Below are 26798 nucleotides of genomic sequence, written 5' to 3'. Positions count from 1 at the left end.
ATGTGCTTATAGATACTCATCTGGTCGCTGGTAGGGCAGGCCTATAGTTGGAAAAGTACAATGTTTTATTCAAGCAGGTAAGTATCCTTGAATCCCATTCATAATGGAGTGAAGTGCTTTTCAAAATTGAAAAATTGAGCAGAACAGAATTATAACTGTTCCTTGCTGGGATAGTGAATTTTTTGTAGCTCCATTGACTGCTTCATTCACAGGGGCAAGGTGAATCAGTCAGGTGTGAAATCTTTGGGTTCGATGATGTGTGCTAAACAGCCCTTGGCTTATTGTGGTAATGTAGCCGAGGAAGGTTTAAGCCCTTATGACAGCAGTGATAAGATCTTAATAGGCAGATAAGGTATCAGAGCAAAGAGCGTACAAGGGAAGCAAAGGGGAGGGTTAGTGGTGAAGCTAAAATAAACCCTGTCACATGCAGTTAGTGATGTTATGATAATGAGTCATAACTCAGTTTTCTTTCTCAATATTGAGCAAAAAGCATATCTTCTATCATTTTCTATGCTGAGGCAAAAGATCAAATCAGGAAATTATGTGAGTTGGACTCAAACTCACAATGCCTGCAAGCACAAGAGCTAAAAAGTGTCAAATAAATAATCAGCCTCAGTTTTGCAGGTATTAGTCAGACATTATTTTGCCATCAGAATCTCAAATGTCAGTGTTTTTCTCACACCAGCAAAAGTCACTTTTCCACCATTGAGTTTGACTGTTCTGAGTATGGTGAGTAACAGTTCCAGGAGCGTTTTCACTTGAGCACAGTCTAGTACAGTATGATTACAAACTGTTCTCGGACTGGATTTCTCAGCCTGGTTAGCTAATCATACTCAAGTTGGCATTAGTGACTTGACAACTCAGGGTTGGTCACTTGCTCAACCAGTCCCTTCTAATCCTGATTTTGCAGCACCTTGATGGAAAAAACTGTAACCAGGCCAACATGCTTGAATTGACACAGAACGGCACTGTTCCACAATTAAAACTGTTCAGCCAGATGGTGGAAATGAGCTTAAAGAGATTCTTTATCTAAAGTCATTCTGTGCATGCCGAAATTTGAAACACTGCCCCCAGTGGCCAAAGTGGTAAGTGTCGTAGGGCATATGGGCACGTGTGAGCTCCATTTTCCAGGTGTAATGTCATCAGAGGGGTGCCAAAAGAGTGTTATGAAACAAGTTGTTTTAGCTGTACAGTATGTAATACAGGGAAGGAGAACACATACTTCACAAAGTGTAGCCCCCCAACCTCAATCCAAACCAGGGGCAGATCTAGAAAATATTTTATGGAATGGAAAGTGGGTGGCATGAGGACTATGAGGGGAGGTAACACCAATAGTTCTTCTGTATAAAGACACCAAGCTTTACATTACTATAAAATTACAAATGCCTATGAATTTGTGATACAGTAGTATTTAAACAGAGAGGCCACAAAGCAATCCTTGTGCTACTGTTTTGTTTTTGTTTTTTTTAATTTAAGAGAGTTTTGAACTGGGTGTTTGAAAAACACTGCTACAGAAAACACAATTTAAGACTAATAACAATTTGACGAGTTGAAATAACAAATCGATGTGAAACAGGAGATGTTAAACAGGTGAGGCAATCGTGTCATAGTACTGTATACTGTATAATGAGCCTCCAAAAACAACCCAGTACTTCAAGAGGAAGGATCGTTCAAGGCTTGTCAATTTGCCAACAGATGCTTCAGCAAATAATCCAGCACTTTGAGAACAATGTTCCCCAAAGACAAATTGGAAGGATTTTGGGCATTTCACGCTCTAGAGTGCACACTATAGTTAAAAGATTCAAGAAATCTTGTCAAATCTCAGTGCTTAAAGGGCATGACAAAAACCACTTCTGAATGCGCTTGATCTCTGATCCCTCAAACATCACTGTCTTAAAAAAACATCATTCATCTGTAATGGATATCATGAACATGGACTTGGGATAACTTTAGTAAACCTTTGTTAGTCAACACCATTCGCCTGCTGCATTCACATATGCAAGTTAAGACTTTACTCTGCAAAGCAGAAGCCGTACATCAACACTGTCCAGATGAGCTGCCGACTTCTTCGGTCTCATCTTAGATGGTAAGTAGAACAGTGGAACTGTGTTTTTTGGTCTGAGTCCACATTTCAAAAAGTTTTTGAAAAACACAGCCGTTGTGTTCTCCGGGCCAAAGTGGAAAATTACCATCCAAGTTGTTATCAGCGTCTGGTCCAAAGCCAGTGTCTGTATTGGTCAGGGGTGTGTCAGTGCCCATGGCATGGGCAACTCGCACATCTGTGAAAACACCATGAATGCAGACAGATATGTACACATTTTGGAGCAACAAATACTGCCCACCAGCACCATCTTTCCAGCATTTTACAGCAGGACAACATCAAACCACATACTGACCGGATTACAAGTGCATGGCTGTGTAAGCACAGAGTGCGGGTGCTAGACTGGCCTGTCTGCATTCCGGACCATCTCCAATTGAGAATGTGTTGCACATTATGAAGCAAACCATATGGCAATGAAGGCCCCGTGCAATTGTGCAGCTAAACACCTACCATAATGGATGAATGAGGGAAAATTCCACTTTCTAAACTTAACAAACGTGTGCTTCAGTGCCCAAATGTTTAATAAGTCTTATTAGAAGAAATGGTGATGTTTCACAGTGGTAATCACTTGACTGTCCCAAATTTTTTGTAGCGTGTTGCAATCATCTGATTTGAAATTTACATTTACGCATTTGGCAGACACTTTTATCCAGCAACTTACAGTGCAATTATTACGGGGACAATCCCCCAGAACAACCTGGAGTTAAGTGCCTTGCTCAAGGGCACAATGGTGGTGGCCGTGGGGTTTGAACCAGCAACCTTCTGATTAACAGCCCTGTGCTTTAGCCACTACACCACCATGATGTATAGTTGTAGTGGTTTGAATAAGCAAAGGGTGAATATAATTTACAAATCACAAACTTTTGTTTTTATTAGCATTTATCATACTGTCCCAAAATATTGGGAATTGGGGTTGTAAAACTCTTTTTAATTGGAGGGTGATTTGGACTAAAAGTAACTTTATGGAGGCCAAACTTTTTCAATTTGTTAAACCTTGATGTCCCCATGAATGGAGAATTGATACAAAGACATGTTGTTTGAGCTAATAAACACCTGTATCACCTTTTGTAACACAAAATCACCTTTGTAAAAAGCCATTTGAAGCAAACATAACACAGAGTAATGCCTAAAATAAAAATACAAAGCACAGATAATCTTAATTACTGGTCAACTCTGACATCGTATCTGGAATAATGCTTCTTATCTAATAATAAATTGGAGAAGAATTGGAAAAAACTGAGAAATGTACTGTTAACACAGTTTTTTCATGTATCTATCCATGTCATTATTATTATGGTTGAGGAAAAATTAATTGGGTTTCCTTGAGACAGTCTGTAACTCATATCCAGTTGAGGGAAAAAGTCAAGTATATTCGTGTTGGAAGCCCGAAACATTTAACTGTCTCCTAAAAATAAGCCCAAAAAACAGCAGCAGGCAAGTGCCCATGTTAATAAGCAACTTCATGAAAAAAAAAAAACAAGCCCAAATTCATTAATGATAAGCGGACTTGGTAACTATGCCTCTATGCAGAATTACTGGTGTATGCGCTGCAATAGCCAAACAGCTGATTGGCCACAGCTGAAACCAATCACGCGATCAGGCCGATCGTCAAGTAACACTGTTTTAAACTTTGCTTTCGATTAGAGTTGAGACAGTTCGACATAAATAAACTCACATTACATTAGCATCAATAAAAAATATTCTTACATTTATTTTATACATTGGAATACCAAATGTTGGGGTGGAAGATGGGGTGGCAATGCTTTTTTGATTAGTAGAGTGAAAATGGAATGTTATAAGAAAAAATATGACCTCTGAATCACGTTTGTCACTGATTCAGCAATCACACTTGTACACAACTGTGATTTGGACGCAGGTCTAATTACAGACGTGCTGATATTCAGTACAACTGCATGATTGTGAGTGTTATATTGCATTTATACAACAGTTCTACTAACAATAAGTTAGTATTGACTCGAGTAACTTACATTTTAGATCAAGTTTTCCTGGTTATTTTGTAAATTTTGCTCCACTAACAATTTTTGTATTTGTTTTTTCCAAAAGCAGGATCAATAATTCCAAGTTTCAAAGAGACTGGTTTAAAACCCAGACAAAAAGAGTGATGATTTTTGGAGCTACAATGTTCTTGTAACGCTTGTGTGGAAGGAGGAGAAGGTAGACGGGGGTGTGGATCCAAATGCGGCTTTATTAGTGTCTTGATGAAATAAACAAACACAGGATGAAATAAAAGGTCCATGGTGGGAAAAACTAAACTGGAACACTGGATAATAGACAGAAGGGGTGCAGGAGTGAACAGACAGCAAACATCCACGGAGGGCTGAAGAACGGCAGGATTAACCTCGGACGAACTGGGTACTCTAGGGAACAAGAACAAGGAGCGTACAGGAACATAGGCACGAGGAGCACGAACATGAAACGTCAACGATCGACAATGGAGAGAGGAAACGACAGGGTTTAAATAGATCGACACGGTGATAACAAAATAGGCGACAGGTGCGGACAATAACGCTGTGACGGCGGTGATGAGGAGTGAGGAAGAAGGGAAGTTTAGTTCTAACAGAGACAGTGAAACACAGGCGGACAACAAGGAAGACATGACAGGGAGCGTGTTCGGTGAAACGGAAAACACGGGACGGACAACCAGGAAGAGTGACATGGGACGTGACTGGCGAGGGTGAAACGGAAAACACGGGGCGGACCACACTGAAAGGTGACATAAACGTGACTAGTGAAAACAGAGAACACAGGGCAGACAACACGAGAACGTAACAGTTCTAATCACCATTCACTTGTATTGCATGGACCTACAGAGCTGAAATATTCTTCTAAACGTCTGTTTGTGTTGTGCTGAAGAAAGAAATTCATACGAATATCTGGGATGGCATGAGGGTATGTAAATGATAAGAGAATTACAATTTTTGGGTGAACTATCCCTTTAAATAATGGTCTTAAATTCAGAATATGCAAACCCCAATCGATCCTATAATTTTCCTCACTTGAATATAAGCACTCCAAGCCCACAATTACAACCAAACACCAAAGTAAAGAATGAGCCAGTCTATGACAAAACATTAACAATGCCTGTAGTGACTCAACAGCACCCAGGCTTAAAAGGCAAGTGAAATTAATCGGTACAACATGATTCTATGATTTAATCTCAATTTAAGGGTCCAATCAAAGAGTAAAGACAAATTATACACACACACACACACACACACATCAAATCTGATTTAACTTGCTGCACAAAAATAGTCTGTGATCAAACTCCAATGGCAAAAAAAAGGCTCTAGAATGATTGAGCGAGGCAAAAATCCAATACAACTCAATCTGAAGTAATGGCTGCCTAAGACCTCCAACTGATTTGAAGAGAAAAACAGGACAAGTGGTCTTTTGTAGAACGGCCAATGCACTGAAAGGGGATGGTATTGACGTCACACTCTGAGTGTCAATTCTTTTATGCCTCTTCAACCTTGCCAACGATCATGAGACATAATGACGCGTTCCTCTCAGAGTGAACAGACCTCATATTCTCTGTCTCTCATAAGGACTGTCACAACACAGTGAGAATCCCTTTTATGTTATGCCATGTACATGAGAGAAAAAAACAGGTGGTCTTGGGGGAAGGTAATGGGAATGCAAAAAAATTATGCAAAAAAAAAAACATTTATATTGGTTAAAGATTGCAATCTTTGAAAAGGGAATATGAATATGAGTTCTGCAATGGAGTAAACAAAACATAATTTTCTGTAATTTGTTTTCTCTTTGACATATTGCCTTGGACACACAATCATTATTCAAAGGCAGAGTGAAATGAGGACAATGCTGGGAAAATATGCAAGTCTCAGGCATAAAACTGCAAATTACAAAAGGGGTTTCTTTAGCTCCTCTGGTAGAACACATTGCTAGCAACACCATGGCCATGGGTTTGATTCAATGGTATATATGGCAAAGTGGAACAATTAACCTTATTCCCCATTGTATCCAATTAATATTTGGGAAGAAAACAATTAACTGTTTGATGTTTTAAGTTGATGATGTTACATCGGGATGTGTGGTAGAGCTCATTTCATATCCACCAATGGGAAAAGTAATGGAAAAGAAAATTGATTATAAATCTTTATAAGGTTATACAAAAGTAAGAGTTTACTTATTTGAGCAAATGTTACATAAAATGATTTATGATATGACAGTGTATCAGAAAATGTAAAAAGTAATTCAATATGTGTAGATATTTTCTAAAGAATCAATTTTCCTCTGTCCCACTTTACCAAAGGCATTTTGACAAAAAGGGAAAAGATTGATACTGGTGGGACAGCATATCAAGACCTTTAAAGAGGAGATATCAGTTTATTATTAACTTGCACAACAACAATAATGATTAAATGGCAGAAAAGCACTATTCAGTACAACATGTAGTGCATTTACATTTGTGTAGTGCAGTTCATATGCAGCATATTAACATGCAACTATTTAAATTTGTTCATATGATATTAGAATTTTCTTATTTTTTAACGATTTGTTTTAGTTGAGCACCTGCAGCTTTGTGTTATGGATGGATATACTTTCTGATGTTTTATATTAATATTTGAGCTGTATATTGTTGCCAGCAAAATTATAATACAGTATATTCAAGTGCTGAACGGTTTATCATTTTCAGAGGGAATGTTTTCCTGCATTTTACACTAATATTTAAAAACATTACAAAAGGTTAATCGTAATGGGTTGTTTAAGGATAACTTGACTTTGTTCTTTTAAGTTGATATTTCCTATATCTTCAAACAAAGAAGATAGGTTGCAAACTAAATAAATACTTACAATAATCTGTAAATTTAAGTACTGGCCTCTGTCTAGCTTGTTTAAGAGGGGAAAAATTTGTGTCCCACTCTGACAAAACAAGTGTCCCAATTTATCAGTAATGTTTTTTTTTTTCCCAAAAGAGGGTATTCTACGGAGCCCTTAAGAATAGTTTTTTCTGAAATAGGTTTGCATGCCCTCGCAATAACATTTGCATTCACTTGCAATAAGGGTTGTGAGCCCTCGCAATAAGGTTTGTGTTCCCTAACAATAGTTTTGTGTGCCCTCAAAATAGTATTGCGTTCCCTCACAATAAATGTACCATGGTTTTACCACTGTAACCATATTTTAACCTTGATATTTATGGTGAAATCATAATAATAATAATTCAGAAAAATGAAAACTATGGTAATACAAATCAGAATTCGTGGTTATTATATATCCTTCTCTGCACGGCAGTGCAGCTTTGCCCTTAGGCGCTTAGACAGTGCTTTTCATAAAAGAGAATATTTATTTTATTTTCTCTAAAAGAGCAATACACAGTGGCGTTGAATGTCCTTTTCAGGACGCGTCTTTATAAAGATGCCCTTCTGCCCCTGTGTAGTTCCAGGATGCGGTCGAGTTCTCTCCGCTCCTGATGGTCACAGGCGCTGCCTCGTGTGTCTGGGCCGCGATCACACCGAGGCAGCGTTTGTGGAAGGTTTGTGTTCTCACTGCGAGAACCTTACCATGGCAACCTTGCGGTCATGGCTTTCCTTCCTAAAAAGGAACGCCACTCCAGCCACCCCCACGCCGCTCCTTCTTCCCACGGAATTGAGGACGACCCGGCTGGCGATGGAGGTGATTTGTGTATGGCAGCAGGCTCGGTTTCGCCGGGTACATCCCCACAAACCTCCCGTCACCCGACACGCTCGTTGACTTCCACCCGGGCTCGGGGTGACAGCGGCTCGCCTCACGGGCAGTCTGCCTATCCTCTTGAGCCCCCCAAGCTGGATGATGAGCTCGCCGCTGCATCGGAGAGTGTTCCAGCGTCTTACGCGGAAGACTCCATTGGGCTGCCACCCTCGGGTCGGCACGCTCAGTCAGAGGCTGATGCCCAGATGGCCGACATGCTTGCCCGGGCTGCCGTCAGCGTGGGGCTGGACTGGAACCCTCCGTCCTCACCTTCGCGGCTGGATGATCAGTTCCTCGGGTCTTGGTGCCGCTCACAGCCCCGGTTCCTTTCTTCCCGCAAGTGCATGATGAGCTGACGAGGTCATGGAGGGCACCTTTTACTGACCGTAATCGACCCCCTTGCTCATCCGCTCTCACTACCCTCGACGGTCCACGGATACTCGGAGGTTCCCCAGGTGGACAGAGTGGTTGCGATCCACCTATGTCCCGAGAACACAGCCACCTGGCGGGATCGCAAGGTGCTCCCCTCCAAGGCTTGTAGGATGACGTCGTCACTGACCTCCAAAGCCTACAGCGCCACCGGACAGGCCGCTTCCGCCTTGTATGCAATGGCCCTCCTGCAAGTTCACCAGGCCAAGGCACTTAAAGATATGCACTTGGGTAGTCCTGACCCCGACGTATTGCAGGAACTGGGCTCAGGGACCGACCTTGCCCTAAAGGCCACGATGGTCACATTGCAGACACTCGGGCAGGCGATGGCCACCCTCGTGGTTCAGGAACAACATCTGTGGCTGAACCTGGTCGAGATGCGGGACGTGGACAAAGCAATCAGGGTTAATCCCTTGTTTATGGATTTTGCGCCAGGGTGTTTAAAGTTTGTGTCAAGATCTCGTCTGGGCTATTTGCCAGAGGTTATTTCTATGTCTTTTCACCTGCACACCATTAATTTTTAGGCATCTCTCCTCCCCCATTTGAGTCGGAGTAGCATGAAAGGTTACACATGCTTTGCCCAGTTCGGGGACTGCGAGTTTATTTTGACCGTAATAGCCAGTGGCGTAAGTCAGAGCAGTTGTTTGTGTGCTTTGGTGGCCACAACAGAGGTCTTTCGATGTCAAAGTGAAGACTCTCTCGTTGGCTTATTATTGCAATTTTGAGTGCATAAGAGGCAAAGGGTTTAGCTTTGCCTTCGGGTATTCATGCCCATTCTACGAGGAGCATGGCATCCTCATGGGCTTTGGCTTGAGGAGCGCCCCTTGGATGACATCTGTCTGGCAGCTTCTCAGGTTCTCTCTGTTGGAACAGGAGTAAATTCATAATTCCTTTGATTCACATCCTTTGGCTTGCTTGTGCACCACTATATGCTTGCCACATGGGAACGAGTAGCTGCGTAACTGGCTGTACTCTCAAGCAGCTGCATAGGCTCATGCCTTTTGCAAAAAATCTTGATGACTTGATGGCATGAAAGCGAGCATCTTTATGGAGCCCGTGACGTAGCTCCCTAAGGGCGTCAATTAAGCGCCATCAGTCAATACATTTTAATTTTTCTATATTATTACTGTGGTTTAATTATAAATATCAAGGTTAAAATATGGTTCCTGTATTAAAACCAGGGTAAATTTGTTGCGAGGGGAATGCAAAACTATTGCGAGGGCAAATAAAACTTATTGCGAGGGAATGCAAAACCATCGCAAGGGAACGCAAAGGTATTGGAAGCGAACGCAAAACCTTTTGCGAGGGAACGCAAAAGTCAGTCTTTTTTTTTGTTTTTTCTTCCCTGTGTCCTAGCGGGGCTTTGTGGTATTCAAAGCTTCTTTTTCCCGGTATTTCTTATTTCTCCGTTTTAGCTTGATACATCCTAAAAAATAACTCATTTTAACGGTAAAAGAATGTGAAAATGCTACAGAAATTAACCTTTAATTGGTTAACGAGTAATTACATGAACATATATAGTAAACTATTATAATATATTTAACAAGAACATACATGTAATTGTATGATAATATATTGTAAAATATGTATATAATTTAATCCATTTTATAGTTGTCATCGTTTTATTTACGTAAGGTAAATTTCTGGCAACCACAGTTGCCACTTTTTTTTTTTTACCATAAATGTAACAGTTTTCTTTGAAGTGTTCCATAAACCAATTACTATTCCTCATTTTGCATTTTTTTATATTACAGTCATATTGTTTTCATTGCATAGACCTACTGTTGTAGTATAGACCTTATTCACACTGGTGCCATCTTTGATTTTTGATGGGAATGACAATGAGGCTGTGTGGGATAGACTTACAGTCTCTTCAATGGGCTGTACTGCAGTTTAAAGTGTTTTTGGATTGTTCCACAGACAAAACATTGATAAAATATCGGTCCAAGGATATTCAATATACAAAGAACTCCAGACAACATGAGCTGTGGAAAATCAGAAGTGATCTTGGCACTTTATACAGCTTTAAACAGCTCATGCCATTGAAGAGATGGTAATCTGTCTCATTGTCATTCCCATTAAAAATCAAAGATTTTCACTAGTGTGAATAAGGTCTATTTCAGTTCATGTGCATTGTCCACTGAGGCCGTAAATTGCAATATAAAAATATAGTGTCTTCAATTTAACTCATATCAGCCATTTTAAAAGTGTCACCTCTTAAATTGAGATGAGTAGTATAATACAAACACTAATGTGTATTATTTAGAGGATAAAACACACACAATAGTATGGTGGTATATAAATTTATATACGTAATTTTGTTAATATAATGTACCATGTTAGATCTGTATCCACAGCTATTAATGAAAAAACAGCAAAAAGTTTCGTTTGCTGCCCCTGTCTGATTTTGCGAACGAGTTTCACTTGTGATAATTCACAGTGTTAATGCGGCAATACTCTGTGAGGCAGTAGGGATCATTTTGGTTGACTACCTACTGTACTTTTCATTTTTAAATCACTGGATTATCAAACAATAGGCATTGTCACATTGTTCCTTGACTATCCAGCCAAAAGACCTATATTATTTTATTTATTTTATCATAAAAACATTTTTGTAAAAACTATTTTTACAAATGTTGGTTTGAATCAAAAAGGAACTCTGCAAACACTTGCTCCACAGTTGCATAAACTATAATACTGTGGTATAAGCTATGATATTATCAGAAGAAGTCAGGCTAACTAAAAAATGACTCTCAGGCATTTCCACCAACTGCCTCCCCAAAGTCTGAGACTGGAAGATGCATTCAACTCAAATTCTATTCACAGAAAACCACAAAGCACAAACCCTATCTGACTCTCGATGTGCCAGACCACTGTTTAAAAGCATGCTCTAAACATAGCACAAAAACCAAATCTGTAAGCTCATATTTAGTCACAGAGTCCCTTGGGATGATTGACAGCTGAAAGTCTAAGAAAATGCATTGTGTTTAATGGAGTCTCTACTTCACAAAAAAGTGAAGGAAAAAAAAGCATATTTTTGATATTTGTGCTTTTCCACTGGGACTTCATCATTTAAGAATTTGAGTGGAAGAAAAATGACAAATAATATTTTTTTTTCACTTACCTTTAATCCCAAATTTGTTCCGCCTGCTGTATTTGTTGATAAGGATGAAAATCATGATGAGGAAGACGCAACCAAAACCAGCCAGACCCACAGCAATTGACATCTACAGGAAGAAAGCAGTAATGCATACAAGGACACAACTACATTTGTTTTAAATGTAATGACAGATTTCTGACTTCAACTTCAACATAAGGAATTCTTACTCCAAATGAATCTTCTTCAGGCCTCTTCACCTCATCTCCAGGTGCTGTAGCTACAGGAAATAGAAAAGACATTCCACAGTTGGCGAGGCCAAAAGATGTTTTCATTTTTGTGTTTGCTATCCTTGTTTAGTTCTTTAAAATATAGCTCTATTTTCAATTCGGTTTTACACTTAATTGATGGTACTGTATGACACCTTTCATATAATTCAGTGGTGTAGCCAAAAACAAGACTTTGGTTGTGCCAAGAGTATGCAATAACTAAAGCATAATTAAGTGAAAAATAATTAAATGACCATTAACAACCAAAACATCAATTTCTTTTGGGCTATTTTTTTTTAAAGCTCTGTGTTGTTCAAATGACTTAACAAATAAATAAAATATCAATGGAGGAAGTAGCCCTGTTAATGTCAAAGTTTGAGGCTTAATAATTTGTCCCTTTGTAAAAAAATATACTAGATAATTTGCATATCATCACATTTAATGAGCCAATAAAATGCAGTTAAAATGCAGGACAGTATATTCTACATTTTCAAGCGTATTCTCCAAATATTCCACAATATGCATAATATATCCTAATAAGGGATGAAAACAACAACAATTCATTTATTTTGCTTGTATGGACACTTTTCATTATGAATAATGAGGCATAAATCCGAACTCAGTAGCATAAACTTTCTTAATTTAAAGTGTGCGCTTGTTTCGTCAGTCACGCGCATCTGTTGGAGAGTGCACGTGCAATCTGAGACTTGGGGTGTTATTATGTCAGGAATAATTTACGATGTACTGTTGACAGAGAAAGAGATGGAGCCCAAGAATGCTTTTCAATCGAAACTGAAATACATTTAGGATGTTATAGACAGTGTTTGTCATTCTTATCCAATGTACTTAACCAATGTCTTTGTTTTAATTATATATTTTGTTGTGGTAGCCTGTAATGCTCTTTGAAATAACTGAATTCATTTGGAGAAGTGATATGGAACCGGTATGCGGTCAAGACCTGGAAGTACTTCATAGCTGTGTGTTTACTTAAGAACATCCGTCAAACAATCAGAATCAAGCATTCAACAGACCCGTGGTATAAAGTAATTATAATTGGCTATTAAATTATATAATCGATGTATTAAAGTTTCAGCATAATAATGATGCATTTTACACTCATACTGTACATACTATAATGTTATGGGTTTAGTTTAGTGTTTTCTCACTTTGTTTCATAAAATGCACTTTCTCAAACTTCATCATGTCTTGAGAGTCGTCGGTTTAGAGGGGGAGGGCTTTTATGGGTTCAGAGGTCTGAACCTGTGTAGGTGTCAGAGAAGAATTGCCAGCCACTTAATTAAACCATAATGGTTAAGGTGCAGCAGGGCTCACATATTGCTCTATCATGCACCCAAAGCACGAGCCATCCTTCTCAGGACTAAAAAAAAACAATTACACCATCCTGAACTCTCCGTGCTCCATCCGCAAAGAGCTTGTGTACTAATGTTTTGAAATGCACAAAAGCTACTCTTCCCACTGAATCGCTGTAAACTGCGGTTGGGGTTGTCCTCTTGTACAGAGACAGGACAATAAGGATGTTTTAAGTGCAAGGTTACATAGTGCATGCTCTTGATTCATTTAAGTGAATAAATCTATATGATATTCTGCTTAAAAGGTGATATTTTCAGATCAAATCCTTTAATGTTATCTTTATATTCTTAGATATTATAGATGTAATTGAGGCCAGAATAAAAAAAAATGCTTAGAAAGATAACTGTGAGATATGTTTTGTCTGTCTGTACTTTTAGTGTTAAAAATAGAGAGGTACTTACTGTACTCAATCATGCCTAAAGGAACGGCAGCGCGCAAGGAGAAGAAAAAAGGTAAGATTAACAATGGAACAATAACAGAACAAAACTTTGTAAATACAAAGTTTAATATATACAGTATATACTTCAGTATATATTTCTATATAATACGCATTATAGTGTAAAATATATAACAGGTTATATATCCTGTATAAAAATAGTATATATTTATATATAATTTATTATATTTATATGATCGTTGTGAATTGATTAAAACACTTTATAAACATAATTGTGATGCACTAATAAATAAAATTAATTGCTGAGAAAAGTCCACAAATAAAGACAGAATAAATGGCTTTAGAAGTCAATATATGGTTTTTTTTTTTTACATATTATTGAGCATAAGCCTATCACTAGCCTACAGGCACATTTGCTGTCCAGAAGCTTTTATTTTGAAGTGTTTCTGTGTTGTTTTGACAGTAACTTCTCTCGTCCAGAAAACGAGTTGCTACGCAACCCAATGGGATTATTAAACTGCAAAAGGCTGCTATTTAATTAAATCAATATATTGTCTATATGTGCCTCATGCTACCAAGTGAATAAACGCTCTGCTCGCTATCATCTGCTACAAACAGAGCATGCGATGCTCATGATGGTGTTTTCCGTGTATGAGCCAAGGAGCTCTAAATGCATGAGTGCTGACATTTGAAGCATGCAGCACATGCAAACTAAATATTTATCTCATTAAATCGCAGCCTTTGCTATTAATAATTACTCTAGGACAGGGATGGCAACTTTGAAAGTGGCGAGAGCAAAACATTTTTCTCCTTTATACCATGGGGCCGGATTACAAATCCACACTCTTAACACAGTGAAACTGTTCACTCAATTCCCTCATTATTGTGGGTAAGCTATGCACAACTAATGCAATGTGCCTTTAAAGATTTTGTTAACTATTTAAACATTTTTATTTAATATTAATATAAAAACTAACATAATTATTTTAGTATAACTTGCATATTTGCTAAAACATGCAGTTCAAATTTTCAAATGAATCTTCAATTGGCAAGCAATATACCTTCTCATTTGCATTTTCTGTACATTTGCAACACACAAATACACAAATGAACAGACAAGGATCATATTTTCAGCATTTTCAACCCCACCTCATTAACAGCTTATTAGGTATTAATTAAAATCGAAATGATCCAAAATCAATAAAATACATACCAATGTATTTTATCTGCGAGGAGAGCAGCTCCATTGTACGCACCTCTCATACTGTATGTCTCTTTGATCAGATGATCAGTGGTGTAATGGTGAATCAAATTGAAATCTTTAATGATTGATTTCATATTAGCAAACAAAATACATGGGTTTCCCCTGTGTACGTGTACGCTAGCGAGCACTAACTGCACTTTGCTCAATTGACCTTATTAATAATGAACAAGTGCATGCATGCTAGAATCTTACAGTGATCAGCTGGTCTGCCAAGAAAAAGTGGCCTCTTCTGGTCAATACTTGTAATAACATCATAGCCTGAATGCAATCTTTACATAATCCGTTTTTCAATGAACTCAAATCAATTCTCAGTCTTGTCAGATGGCAGCCAGTTGCCATTCCCTGCTCTAGGACATAACATGATTTTAAATTGTGTGCTGAATGTTTACATAATGACGATGGAATCAGTTTTTGGCATCTGACCATTTTTACGAGTAGTAAAATACTTGAGCACAGTATCGAACCCGATTCCGATACCAGTATCAGGACATTACTATACGTATATATAACTGTATTTAGTCATATATAACACATTTAATTTCAATAGAGGCAATTAAATCTAATCTTTTTGTCTGAAATCACCCAATCGCAACCAAGTAGTCTCGAATAAGAAAATCAATAAATAGCTATCCAGAGCTTAACAGAAAATGCAACATCATTACCACATGATGCACGAGTAATTATATAGTATATAGTATAATAACAGTAAGTAGGCTTACCATCATCTTCAATAAAAGGTGGCTCGAGGAAATATCCATGGACGTTTTTTTTGACTGACCCCAGAGGGTTAGTAGCTACAAGGGTGTAATTTCCATTGTCATAATGCGTTGGGTTCTCAAAAGTCAAGCAGCCTTCCAAGTAATCTTGGTAATAATCCATCTCCATATGTATATACTCGCTCTGCAGGATCTCACGGTCCTTGTGGAACCATCGGAGTGTGGGATGGGGGAAGCCCCTCACAGTGAATTCGATGCAGGTGTGGTGGCGGCGTTCCGGCTCATCCAGCTTTAGGATTACCGGCGGAACTGATGTAAGGAAAGAAAGAGTGGGTTTATACAAGGCTTCACTTAACGGATAAAACACAGACTGGCTGACGGCACTTTTGTCAGCAGTGAAATGCAGAGATTTCTCACCCATGGCAATTTGCTGCAAGGCAAAATGAAAAACAAGTCACCCAATCTACAATGAAATGGTCATCTTTATATTTTAAGGCCTTTTACCTTTAATTAGACAATATTGGTTCAATGGCCTTCCATGCTTAGCCTGTGGACTAAAGATAATTTTTTAATGCAATTCCAGTAGATTGGCTAGACTTGAACATGTGCCCCCATGAAAGATAAAGCTTTAAATGTGTCATGGCACATGCAATAATGTTGCACCACAGCTCAAATATATACAACTATATGTTCCTAAATTAGTTTGCCTTTAAAAAGTTGGACACAGCACAAATTGACAGAGGGACAGCTCATAATCATGCTGTCACAGACTGTATATAACTTGGGCGAGTGCCTCATCCGACACTGCATATTTGTCATTCAAACAGGAACACATCATTGTTGTCAGTTGCCCTCTTTCACAGAAGTGATTTGCACTTTGCAGACTGATGAGAAAAGACGAGAGATAGATTCCTCCCATAGCGCAGCTCGGCACACATCCGGCATATACAGATGACATGTGTTTTAGAATCAGCATGCAGCAGCACCATTCCTCTCGGCTTGTCTGCTCTTTCTACTGTGTGAAGCCTGTCATTTAGAGAGTCCTGCTGTAAACCCCTCAGGAGAGACAAAGAGAAAGGGAGGGATGTGCATCCCATATGCAGGGCTTTAGATCGGAATACTAAAATCCAACTAGTGCACTTGTTATTAGCATTATTAATTCATCTAACATCTCATTTATTTTGCTGTTTTTAGCTGTGTTGACATTGCACCTCATGAGAAATTTTTGAATTTATTTGAAAATAATTGATACATTTCTAAGTTCTCTAGGTCCATACAAAGCAAGTGAATGGGTACCAAAATTTTTAAGCTCCAAAACCACATGAAGGCAGCATAAGTGTAATCCATATGTTTCTAATGGTTAAATCCATGTCTTCAGAAGTAATATGATAGGTGTGGGTGAGAAACAGATCAATATTTAAGTAATTTACTTCTATAAATCTCCACTTTCACTTCCACATTCTTCTTTGGCGATTCACATTATTTATGCATATCGATAACCCACAGGGCAGGGAATATAATTTATAATAAAAAGTAATTAAATATTTATCTTTTTCTGAACCACACCTATCATATCACTTCAGAAGATATACCACTGGAGTTGTATGGATTATTATGATGATTTTATGTGCTTTTTGGAGCTTCAAAGTTCTGGCCACCATTCGCTTGCACTGAATGGACATCCAGAGCTGAAATTATTCAGAGTATTATTATTATTATTCCTCTTACTGATTATTCAGTGTATTCATCTAAAAATCTTTGATTGTGTTCAGCTAAAGAAAGGAAGTCATACACATCTGGAAGAGCATGAGGGTGAGTAAAAGATTTTAATGTTATCAAAACCAAACTTGACCATTCTTCCACTCAGTGCCAGTACATCTTGCCAATGTCATTTCACTTTAAATTCAAAGTCATTAGTCAGTGATAAAATGTTATGATTTTCATCTACCCACTGTCTTAAATCATGCCCCGTTTAATGAACATAATGATGCCTGAGTGTCAGATCATATCTGGGTCCTGGAACATTCACATCATCAGTGAGAAGCATTCTTCACTCCCATTAAAGTAGACATTTGCAGATACAATTCTGCCTCCAGCTAATTCACATCTTATACCTGTGTTAACCCACTTATATGTGAGATAAAAATGTCTATTTTAATGTTTACTCACAACCTAACACTTCTTTGAAAACACACAACCTCTGATTAGAATAACGGCTCACAGGTGCATAGCTGTTAATTAGCTTATCAGTTAATTTAGCACTTTGTTCTATTTTAATGTGTCCATATAATATTTTTTTCCTCTTTTTTTTATTTATAGAGAATACTGTGTTATCTGTGTTAATGTTTGCACAATTAAATTCCAGTTAGTGTTAGGATCAAGCATTTTTCTGTTACTTTTTAATTTGAATTTGTGGTTCATATTTAGACTGTTCAACTAAATTGACTTGCGTCACAATGTTATTTTGATCTTTTGTTTTGTATGTAACGTGAAACAGTTTTAACACACCTGCAGTAAGTAGTTATAGGACTGCTGATTAAATCAAATAAAAACTAAAATACACTCAACTTACTAGGTAGTAGTTAAATGAGCTTTAGTGTGTTCCCTTTACAAAAGGCTTCACTATGATGTTGCGCTGCTAAGCGCTACGGGGAACAGCTTTCGCTGTGAGCCGAGCTGAATAATGTGTGGAACACGTCAATGGACATTGACCGGAATTTATAGCCTCGGCTGATGTAATCATTAGATGCACCTGAGGCCAGGCTATAAATGGATACGTCACCAAGTGTCGTCAGAAACTCTTTTTTTCAGAGCGATTCTGTTTCTGTGTGTTTCACACACCCTGTCAAAACTTTCTTTCCTCTGTTAGGAGTTAGAATCAGTTAAACAGTGTGCAGTGAACTTTGTTCTTTGTTCTCTTTTCTCTTCTGTTTAGAAAATATTATATATATATATATTTCTAAAAAAGAGAGAATGACTGAAAGCCGCAAACGGTGCGTGTTTCCCTCTTCTCGTTCTATAGCTGAAGACGACACACATCAGTTTTTGCTGTTTGTTTGGGAGCACGCTGCTCTCGCGTTGCAGCAGGGCGGGTGCGAGCACTGCGATTTGCTTTAACAGGCAGAGTGCGTCGTGCTCGCCTCGCTTGCTTCCGGGAGTCAGCACTCTCGAAAAGAAGATCGTTCGTGGGGCTCTTGCATGGTTTTGGCTGAGGAGCAAGAGACGGGTTGATCCCTTTCTCTCACTCTCTCCCCAAACCCAGCTGTTTCTTCACATGATCTCGACGCTTCTCGGATCATGAGGTGGATCGCTATTCTCTTCCCGCCTCCGAGCTTTCCGTCTGCGATAAAAAATCTACGGAGGAATTGCTCGATGTTGTTACTCTTGCGGTTGCCAGATTGGTCTGGCCACGCGAAAAAGAGACCCCCAAACGCTCCAAATTAGGGGATAGATTTTATCTTCCAGTCTAAGAAAGGGAACGCCTCATGGGTTCCTTCCCTTCTTTGATAAACCTCCATTGAGAGCTTTTTCGCTCATGGAGAACCCCTAAAAAAATAAATAAATAAATAAATAAAAAATAAAATATATATATATATATTTTCTTCCCGTGTTCACATACCCTCGACGTCATTATATTCGACTGTCGTGGGTGCTGAGGCACGGCAGTATTCAGTGATGCCGCCGGTCGAAGAGACGCTTGCGGGCTATCTCTCGCCGGGCTCGGCATCGTCACTTAAGTAGCCCTCTCTCCCCTCAAAGCCTTGTAGGACAACCTCCACTTTAGTGGGAAGGGCTTATCAAGCAGCAGGTCAGGCTGGTGCTGCTCTGCACACTATTCTGTTTTACAGGCGTACCAGGCTGACCCCCTGGGCGACCTGAGTGTGGGTTCTGCGCTTGACGAGCAAGCCGCAGACCCGCCTCGGTCCTGACTAAAGGGAGGCTCAAAAACAAAGCGTGGCGAGTCGTGCTCCTCCTCCCAGGGATTGGGGACAGTCTCGCCGCCCTCGCCAGCCCCGAAGCAAGACCCAAGAGAAAACCCTGACGGTCTTGCACCTAGATTAGGGGGTAGCTCCCCTCGGGACGGGGCGCGTGTTTCACTTTACCCCTCCCGGTACCCCCTCGAAGCCCCCCATTCCCGCCACCTCTTAGTGTTTCGGGTTGCAGAGGCTTCCACCAAAATTGGGTGTTTTCGCTGTTCCTGCATCTTATTCAGGACGCAAAGCACCCGACAACCCCTCAACAGGAAGTGTTAAAATATAATACCCATCTCAGAGATCCTGGCAGCGTGGAAACTCCTGCCGGATATATTCTTTTTGTGGGTCTTATAAGGGCATCAGGGTTTAATTCACTCGCCGTTTTTCCGTGTTTCAACGGCGTGTTCTCACTACCGTAAACCGGATTTCTTTTTTTGTAAAAACAAAAACTCATTCTCCTGGTTAAAGGGGCCACGGTATGTGTTCCCCTTCCAGAGAGAGAGTTAGGTTTTACACTAAATACTTCCCGTTACCCATGGAGGGTGAGGGGTGGCGTCTGGCTTAGATCTTAAAGCTTGAACTACCCGTGGGTGTTCAAGTCCAAGATGATGCCTGTCAAGACAGTCATGTCTCAAGCCCTACAACTCGTTTGGCTGGTCACCATCGATCTTATGACGCACTTCTATACTTCATTTAGAAGTTCTGCCACAACATGGAAAGTTCCTGAGGTTCACTTCCGGGGGCGAAGTCTTCCAGGGTCAGGTTCTTTCACTTAGCCTAGCCATTTTTACCCGCACATTCACAATGCATGATGTAGCGCTGGCTCCTTGCGACTCCGGGGCATCTGCATTCTGAATTATGTAGACGACTGGCTGATCCTAGCGCAGTTCCAGGAACTGGCAGTTCAGCACAGGGACATCGTCTTAGCTCATCTGTTTCTCTGGGGTTGAGGCTCAACGCCAAGAAAAGCGTCCTCTCTCCCACTCAGAACACTGTCTATCGGGGCATCGTATGGAGTTCAATCTCAATGCGGGCACAACTGTCTCCCGCTAGGATTGAGTCCATTTAGATCACCCTGAGCAAAGTCAGGCTAGGTCAAGGTTGCACTGTTATCAGTATCAATGATTTCCAGGTCTCAGGGCGAATGCCTCCACAGTGATCCCTCTGGACCTTCTGCTCATGAGACCGTTTTTGTTGTGGCCAAAAGCCAGGGGATTCTTCCAATGGCCAAAACCCCTAGGCTAAATAGGGTTACGCGCCTCAGGCTTCATTCCCTTTCTATGTGGTTCAGACCCCGGTTTTCTGCCTTGGGTCCCACTCTAGGTGCGTCTTGTTGTCGCAGGCTGCTAACGACAGACGCCTCCCTGATGGGCGGGGTAGCGGCCTTAAGTGGTCATCCAGCTTAAGGGGATAGGAGGGTCGTCAGCTCGGTTGTCACAGTCACTGTCTCGGGTTGATGGCTGTATTTCTGGCCCTGAAATACCTCCTCCTGAGGCTGCCATATCTTGGTGCGGGTGGACAATGCAGCGGTAGCCTCTTACATAAATCATCAAGGAGACCCATGTTCTTGTCAGCTGTATTTGACACGTTGGGTTCTCCTTAGGGCCCAGGGCAAGCTCCTGTCACTCAGGTCAGTTATATCCCTGGATGCCCGTATATGGGAGCAGATTTACGGTCCAGACAGAAAATACCAACGGGGGAGTTAAGAACACCCTAAGGTAGTAGTTGCCCAGAGTTCGCCAGCAAGGGTTTTTGCCTCTTACTGATAGCACCGCGCTGGCCGAACAGGGCTTGTTTCTCGGAGCTAATCTCTTCCCTCGACGGCTCGCCTTTGGCAATGCCGAACAGGAAGGATCTTCTGTCTATATTGTCAATATTTCATCCCTGCCCCAAATTGTGGAATCTTTCATGTTTGGCCCCTAAGGGTACCAACTGAGGGACACAGGGCTCTCTCCTGAGGTTATCGGGTCCTTTTTAAATGCTGGGCTTTTTCCACTTGGAACAAGTTTGGGTGAGATCTTAGGGCAGAAGAGGACCTCTTTGCCTCTATGAATAGCGCAATGTCTCCTCTACTTCTCCCTGAAATCACCCAGCCCCCTTGGGTCTGGATGTTAACACACATACATGACCCAGAATGCGTCTGTATGCGTTTCTTTCCCCGGTTTCTCTGCTCCCGGGAGTCTTGGCAATGTTCACCAGCAAGGGTCTTGCCTCCTATTAATGGCGCTGCGCTGGCTGAACAGGATATGGTTCTCGGAGTTAATATCTCTCCTCGACGGCTCGCCTTGGGCGATTCCGAACAGGTAGGACCTTCTTTCTCAGGCTGGGGGGACATATTCATCCCTGGCCCGAATTGTGAAACCTTTCATGCTTGGACCCTGTAGGGTACCAACTGAGGTTCACAGGGCTTTCTCCTGAAGTTATCGAGACCATTTCAAGTGCTAGGGCTCCCTCCCTTGGAACTGATCTGGGTAGATTTTACAGGGCAGAAGAGGACCTCTTCGCCTCTGTTGATAGCGCAATGTCTCCTCTACTTCTCCCCGAGTCACCCAGTCCCCCCCTCGGGGGTGCTGATCGTGGTGGCGCATACATGGCACAAATGCGTCTGCATGCGTTTCCTTCTAATAAGTTCAAATTACAGAACCAGCTAACTGCCAGTTTGCTTCAGTTCTGGATTTTCTGTGGGAAGAACTGTCAGCGGGCACTTGCCTCGCCACTGCCAGGTTCTATGTGGCTCCCACTTCGGCTTGCCACGCCTTGGTGGGCGGGGTGCCCTCTAAGAGGCATCCTTGCTAGGACCTCTTCATAGGGTAAGACCCCCCTTTTTAAAACCTCTAGAGTCAGCGTTTGGTAGACTTCTGACTCTCAAGATGGTTTTTCATATGGCAATTACGTCTCTAAGGAGACTTGGGTACCTACAGGCTCTGTCTCTTTTGCCAGCCTGTTTTGAGTTGCCCCAGGTAGGACCAAGAGCATTCTTTGCACCCTCACCCTGACTACCTGCCCAAGGTGCCTTTCTCGACCCTTGGCCAGTCATTCTCTAAGCCTTCTGCTCCCTGCCGTTTGTAATGCTGGAGCAGCTAAAGACTACTCAGACTTTGTCCAGTCTGTGCCCTTCAGAATTATGTCCACCGCATTTGCTAGTGGCGTAAAGTCAGGGCAGCAGTTCTTCACTTTGAAGCCATGACCGGGTTGTCACTTTGGGTGAGGGACCTTACTGCCCAGGCCTACGAGGCACGCGTTCAAGCTTCGCCAGTAGGTTTTAGGGCGCACTCTTCCAGAGGGCTCTCCTCCTCTAAAGCCTTGGCTAGAGGTCTCCCTCTGCAGCAAGTTTGTGGTGCGGCAGGTTGGTCCTCTCCGCGCACATTCATTAAACTTTTATAGTTTGGATGTTCTTGCCACTCTTCGCTCTTACGCCCTTGAGTTGACACCGAACAAGTTTGTGGTGCGGCAGTTTGGCACTCTCCGCACACACTAATCACATTTTATGGTTTAGATGCTTTGCTACTCCGGACTCTTATGTCCTTGAGTCGACATCTCAGCTCATGCCTGAACAAGTTTGTGATGCGGCAGGCTGGTCCTCTCCGCTCACATTCATCAGTTTTTATGACAAGTTTGTGTTGCGATAGGGTTCTTTTTGCACACATTCATCGAACTTTATGGGTTAGATGCTTTGCTACTCTGGGCTCTTATGCCCTTGAGTCGACATCTCAGCTCATGCCTGAACAAGTTTGTGATGCGGCAGGCTGGTCCTCTCCGCTCACATTCATCAGTTTTTATGACAAGTTTGTGTTGCAATAGGGCTCTTTTCGCACACATTCATCGAACTTTGTGGGTTAGATGCTTTGCTACTCTGGGCTCTTATGCCCTTGAGTCGACATCTCAGTTCATGCCTGAGCAGGTTTGTGATGCGGCAGACTGGTCCTCTCCGCACACATTCATCAAAAAATTAATGGTTTAGATGTTTATGCTACTCCGGGCTCTTATGCCCTTGAGTCGACACCTCAAGCTCATGTCTGAGACCGCTCGCGTTTTTGTGAGTACACTGCACAACCGTAGGGGTCCGGACAGCCCCAAGTGCGGCGGCGTGGGTATTGCGTTCCCCGTAGCGCTTAGCAGCGCAACATCGTAGTGAAGCCTTTTGTAAAGGGAACGTCTCGGGTTACATGTGTAACCCTTGTTCCCTGAAAAAGGCGGAACGAGATGTTGCGCTGCTTTGCCGCACTGGGACGTCCCAGAACTGCTCTTCAAAAAGAAGTATCTGACGACACCTGGTGACGTATCCATTTATAGCCTGGCCTCAGGTGCATCTAATGATTACATCAGCCGAGGCTATAAATTCCGGTCAATGTCCACTGACGTGTTCCACACATTATTCAGCTTGGCTCACAGCGAAAGCTGTTCCCCGTAGCGCTTAGCAGCGCAACATCTCGTTCCACCTTTTTCAGGGAACAAGGGTTACACATGTAACCCGAGACGTTTTAAGACTTAAAGGGATAGTTTATCCAAATATGAAAATTCTCTTATGATTTACTCACCCTCATGCTGTCCCAGATATGTGGATTTCTTTCTTCAGCGGAACACAAAAGAAGATTTTTAGAATAGTATTTCAGCTCTGTAGGTCCATACAATGCAAGTGAATGGTGACCAGAACTTTGTAGCTCCAGAAATCACATTAAGGCATCATAAATGTAATCCAAAAAACAGAATTCTTCAGAAGCAATATAATAGGTGTGGGTGAGAAACATAACAATAGTAAAGTCATTGTATACCCTAAATCTCTACTTTAACTTTTACTTTCAGATGTAAACGTGAAAATGGAGATTTAGACTTAAATTTTTATCTGTTTCTTATCCACACCTATTTTATCACTTCTGGAGATATACTGTAGATTTAACCAATGGAGTCTTATGGATTACTTCTATGTTTCTTTTATGTGCTTTTTGGAGCTACAAAGGTCTGATCACCATTCACTTGCATTGTATGGACCTACAGAGCTGAGATATTCTTCTAGAAATCTTTATTTGTGTTCTGATGAAGAAATAAAGTCATACACAGCTGGGATGGCATGAGGGTGAGCAAATGATGAGAGAAGTTTCATTTTTGGGTGAACTATCCCTTTAAAAGTTAACCTGATTTAATGTTTGCTTTCTATTCCACTTTACCTAAACAAAAAGGCCCAGACATGAAAACATGCTTATAGAAACTAGATTTTTACATTTCCTGTAGAATATTCTGAACCCATTCCTCTCTATGACGGCTTAGGTCCCACCCTCAATACAAGTCTATGGGGTATTTTTTACACATTTTATTATCCACCAGGACAACACTTGTAAGCACCACTAAATATGAGACAATCAAAAGATAAGATCAACGTACATAGTACAGCCAGCTGAAGAGACACATTGGTCATCCCCACCACATTCTCAGAGATGCAGGTCAGAACAAATCCGTTGTCATCCCGGCTCACGTTGACAAGAGTCAGGTTGATGGAGTGAATGTTAGGCCAGTAGACATTCGACTGGAGGGCAAACCAGACACACAAAACATTACGCTTAGGTTTAAAATAAATAGGTTGTGTTTTGTGCATGATATATGGTCCTCACCTGGTGCGTGTTGATGGAGTTAAGGCCATTCACAGTCCAGTCCACCTCAGGTAACGGAGAACCAGAACCGTTACAGCTGAGCGTCACGTTACCGCCCTCCATCACAGTGAGGTTACTGTGAGCAACGCTGATATCTGGCAAATCTACATCAAAGCATGGGCCATTTAGTCAGTTGTTCCTCTGATACCACTTCAATCATAGTTTGCACGTCTGAATCTTTCTGAAGTTATTTTTATTTCTTTATATAATGACAGTGGTGACAAATACCAAGATTACACTGTTTAAAATAAGGTTAGATTTGTTAACATTATTTAACATGAACAAATAATGAACAATACTTTTACAGCATTTATTAATTAAAAGTTGTAAATCAAAAGTTGTATATGTTAACATTAGTTAATGCACTATGAACTAACAATGAACAATTGTATTTTTATTAACTAACTGCAGACCCCAGACATGCATCAATGTTGTATTTAATTTATGGTGTTTCTTAATTTACTTTATGTAATGTTCTTATCCATATAGGAGACAATGGGGCTAGTTGTCAATCCTTTAAATTCAGTCACTATTTCTCAGGGTACGTTTATTTTTTAAATGTAATTTTGATCTCTATTATTTCACATGTTAAAGGGATAGTTCACCCAAAAATGAAAATTATCTCATCATTTACTCACTCTCATGCCATTCCAGATGTGTATGACTTTCTTTATTCTGCTGAACACAAATGAAGATTTTTAGAAGAATATTTCAGCTATGTAGGTCTTCACAATGCAAGTGAATGGTGACCAGAATTCAGAAGGTCCAAAAAGGACATAAGTGCAGCATAAATATAATCTATAATGGTCTGCACTTACAGTATATAGCGCTTTTTCTAACCTTATAGGTTACCAAAGTGCTTTACACACACTCACTCATACACCAATGGCAGCAGGGCTGCCATGCAAGGCGCTAGCCTGCCATTGGGAGCAACTTGGGATTCAGTGTCTTGCCCAAGGACACTTCGGCATGTGGAGTCATGTGAGCTGGGAATCGAACCGCCAACCCTGCGATTAACAGCCGACCCGCTCTACCACCTGAGCAGCAACCACCCCCTACAAGACTCCAGTGGTTCAATCCACATCTTTTTAAGTGATATAATAGGTGTGGGTGAGAGACAGATCAATATTTAAGTCCTTTATACTGTAAATCTACACTTTTACATTCACATTCACATTCTGTTTTGGAAGTGACTTTCACTTTAACATTCAGCCACCCACTGGTTGGTCAAAGGTGGAGATTAGTAAAAAAGGACTTACATATTGATCTATTTCTCACACATCATATCACTTCTGAAGACATGGATTTAACCACTGGAGTTATAGGGATTATATTATTTTTATGCTGCCTTTATGTGCTTTTTGGACCTTATGAGTTCCGGTCATCATTCATTTGAACTGTGAGGACCGACAGAGCGTCTTTGTTTGTGTTCAGCAGAAGAATGTCATACACATCATGAGGGTGAGTAAATGATGAGAGAATTTTCATTTTTGGGTGAACTATCCCTTTAAGTGAAACCATTCTATACCTGCAGTAAGTACTTGGCCTGCTGATTAAATACCATAAAAACTAAAATACACTTACAAAAACTTACATTGCAGTTAAATTAGTTTTAGTGTGTTTTTTGATAAAGCACTGAAAGTAAAACAGAATTTTAGAGCAAATATTAAAAGGTAACCTGATTTAATTTTTACTTGCTTTTACTTCATTTTCATTAGATTTTTACGATTTCTGAAGAATGTCTGTACAAAACTTTCTGCCATAGTTTTAGAGTGTTGTCAGGGCATTGCTATGTGGTTACTAAGGTGTTCTGGGTGTTTTTTAGC

At 40.7% G+C, this 26798-nt stretch overlaps 1 protein-coding gene across 2 annotated transcripts in view; it reads right to left on the bottom strand.

Annotated features, from left to right (window-relative positions):
• LOC127646162 (NT-3 growth factor receptor-like) overlaps nucleotides 1-26798 on the bottom strand; it is a 207528-nt gene that overhangs the window by 58244 nt on the left and 122486 nt on the right. The window contains exons 6-11 of one of the 2 annotated variants that reach the window (XM_052129637.1): nucleotides 24934-25076; nucleotides 24707-24848; nucleotides 15357-15662; nucleotides 13378-13392; nucleotides 11567-11616; nucleotides 11364-11466 (exon numbers count right to left, since the gene is read on the bottom strand). In XM_052129637.1, coding sequence (XP_051985597.1) covers nucleotides 11364-11466; nucleotides 11567-11616; nucleotides 13378-13392; nucleotides 15357-15662; nucleotides 24707-24848; nucleotides 24934-25076 — 759 coding nt within the window. The remainder of the gene's footprint in view (nucleotides 1-11363; nucleotides 11467-11566; nucleotides 11617-13377; nucleotides 13393-15356; nucleotides 15663-24706; nucleotides 24849-24933; nucleotides 25077-26798) is intronic. The other variant, XM_052129644.1, reaches the window with a different exon arrangement.

This window comes from Xyrauchen texanus, chromosome 1 (assembly GCF_025860055.1).
Source record: "Xyrauchen texanus isolate HMW12.3.18 chromosome 1, RBS_HiC_50CHRs, whole genome shotgun sequence".
Lineage (NCBI taxonomy): Eukaryota > Metazoa > Chordata > Actinopteri > Cypriniformes > Catostomidae > Xyrauchen > Xyrauchen texanus.
The sequence above is the reverse complement of the archived record's forward strand: the minus strand, read 5'-3'. Positions and strand labels throughout refer to the sequence as shown.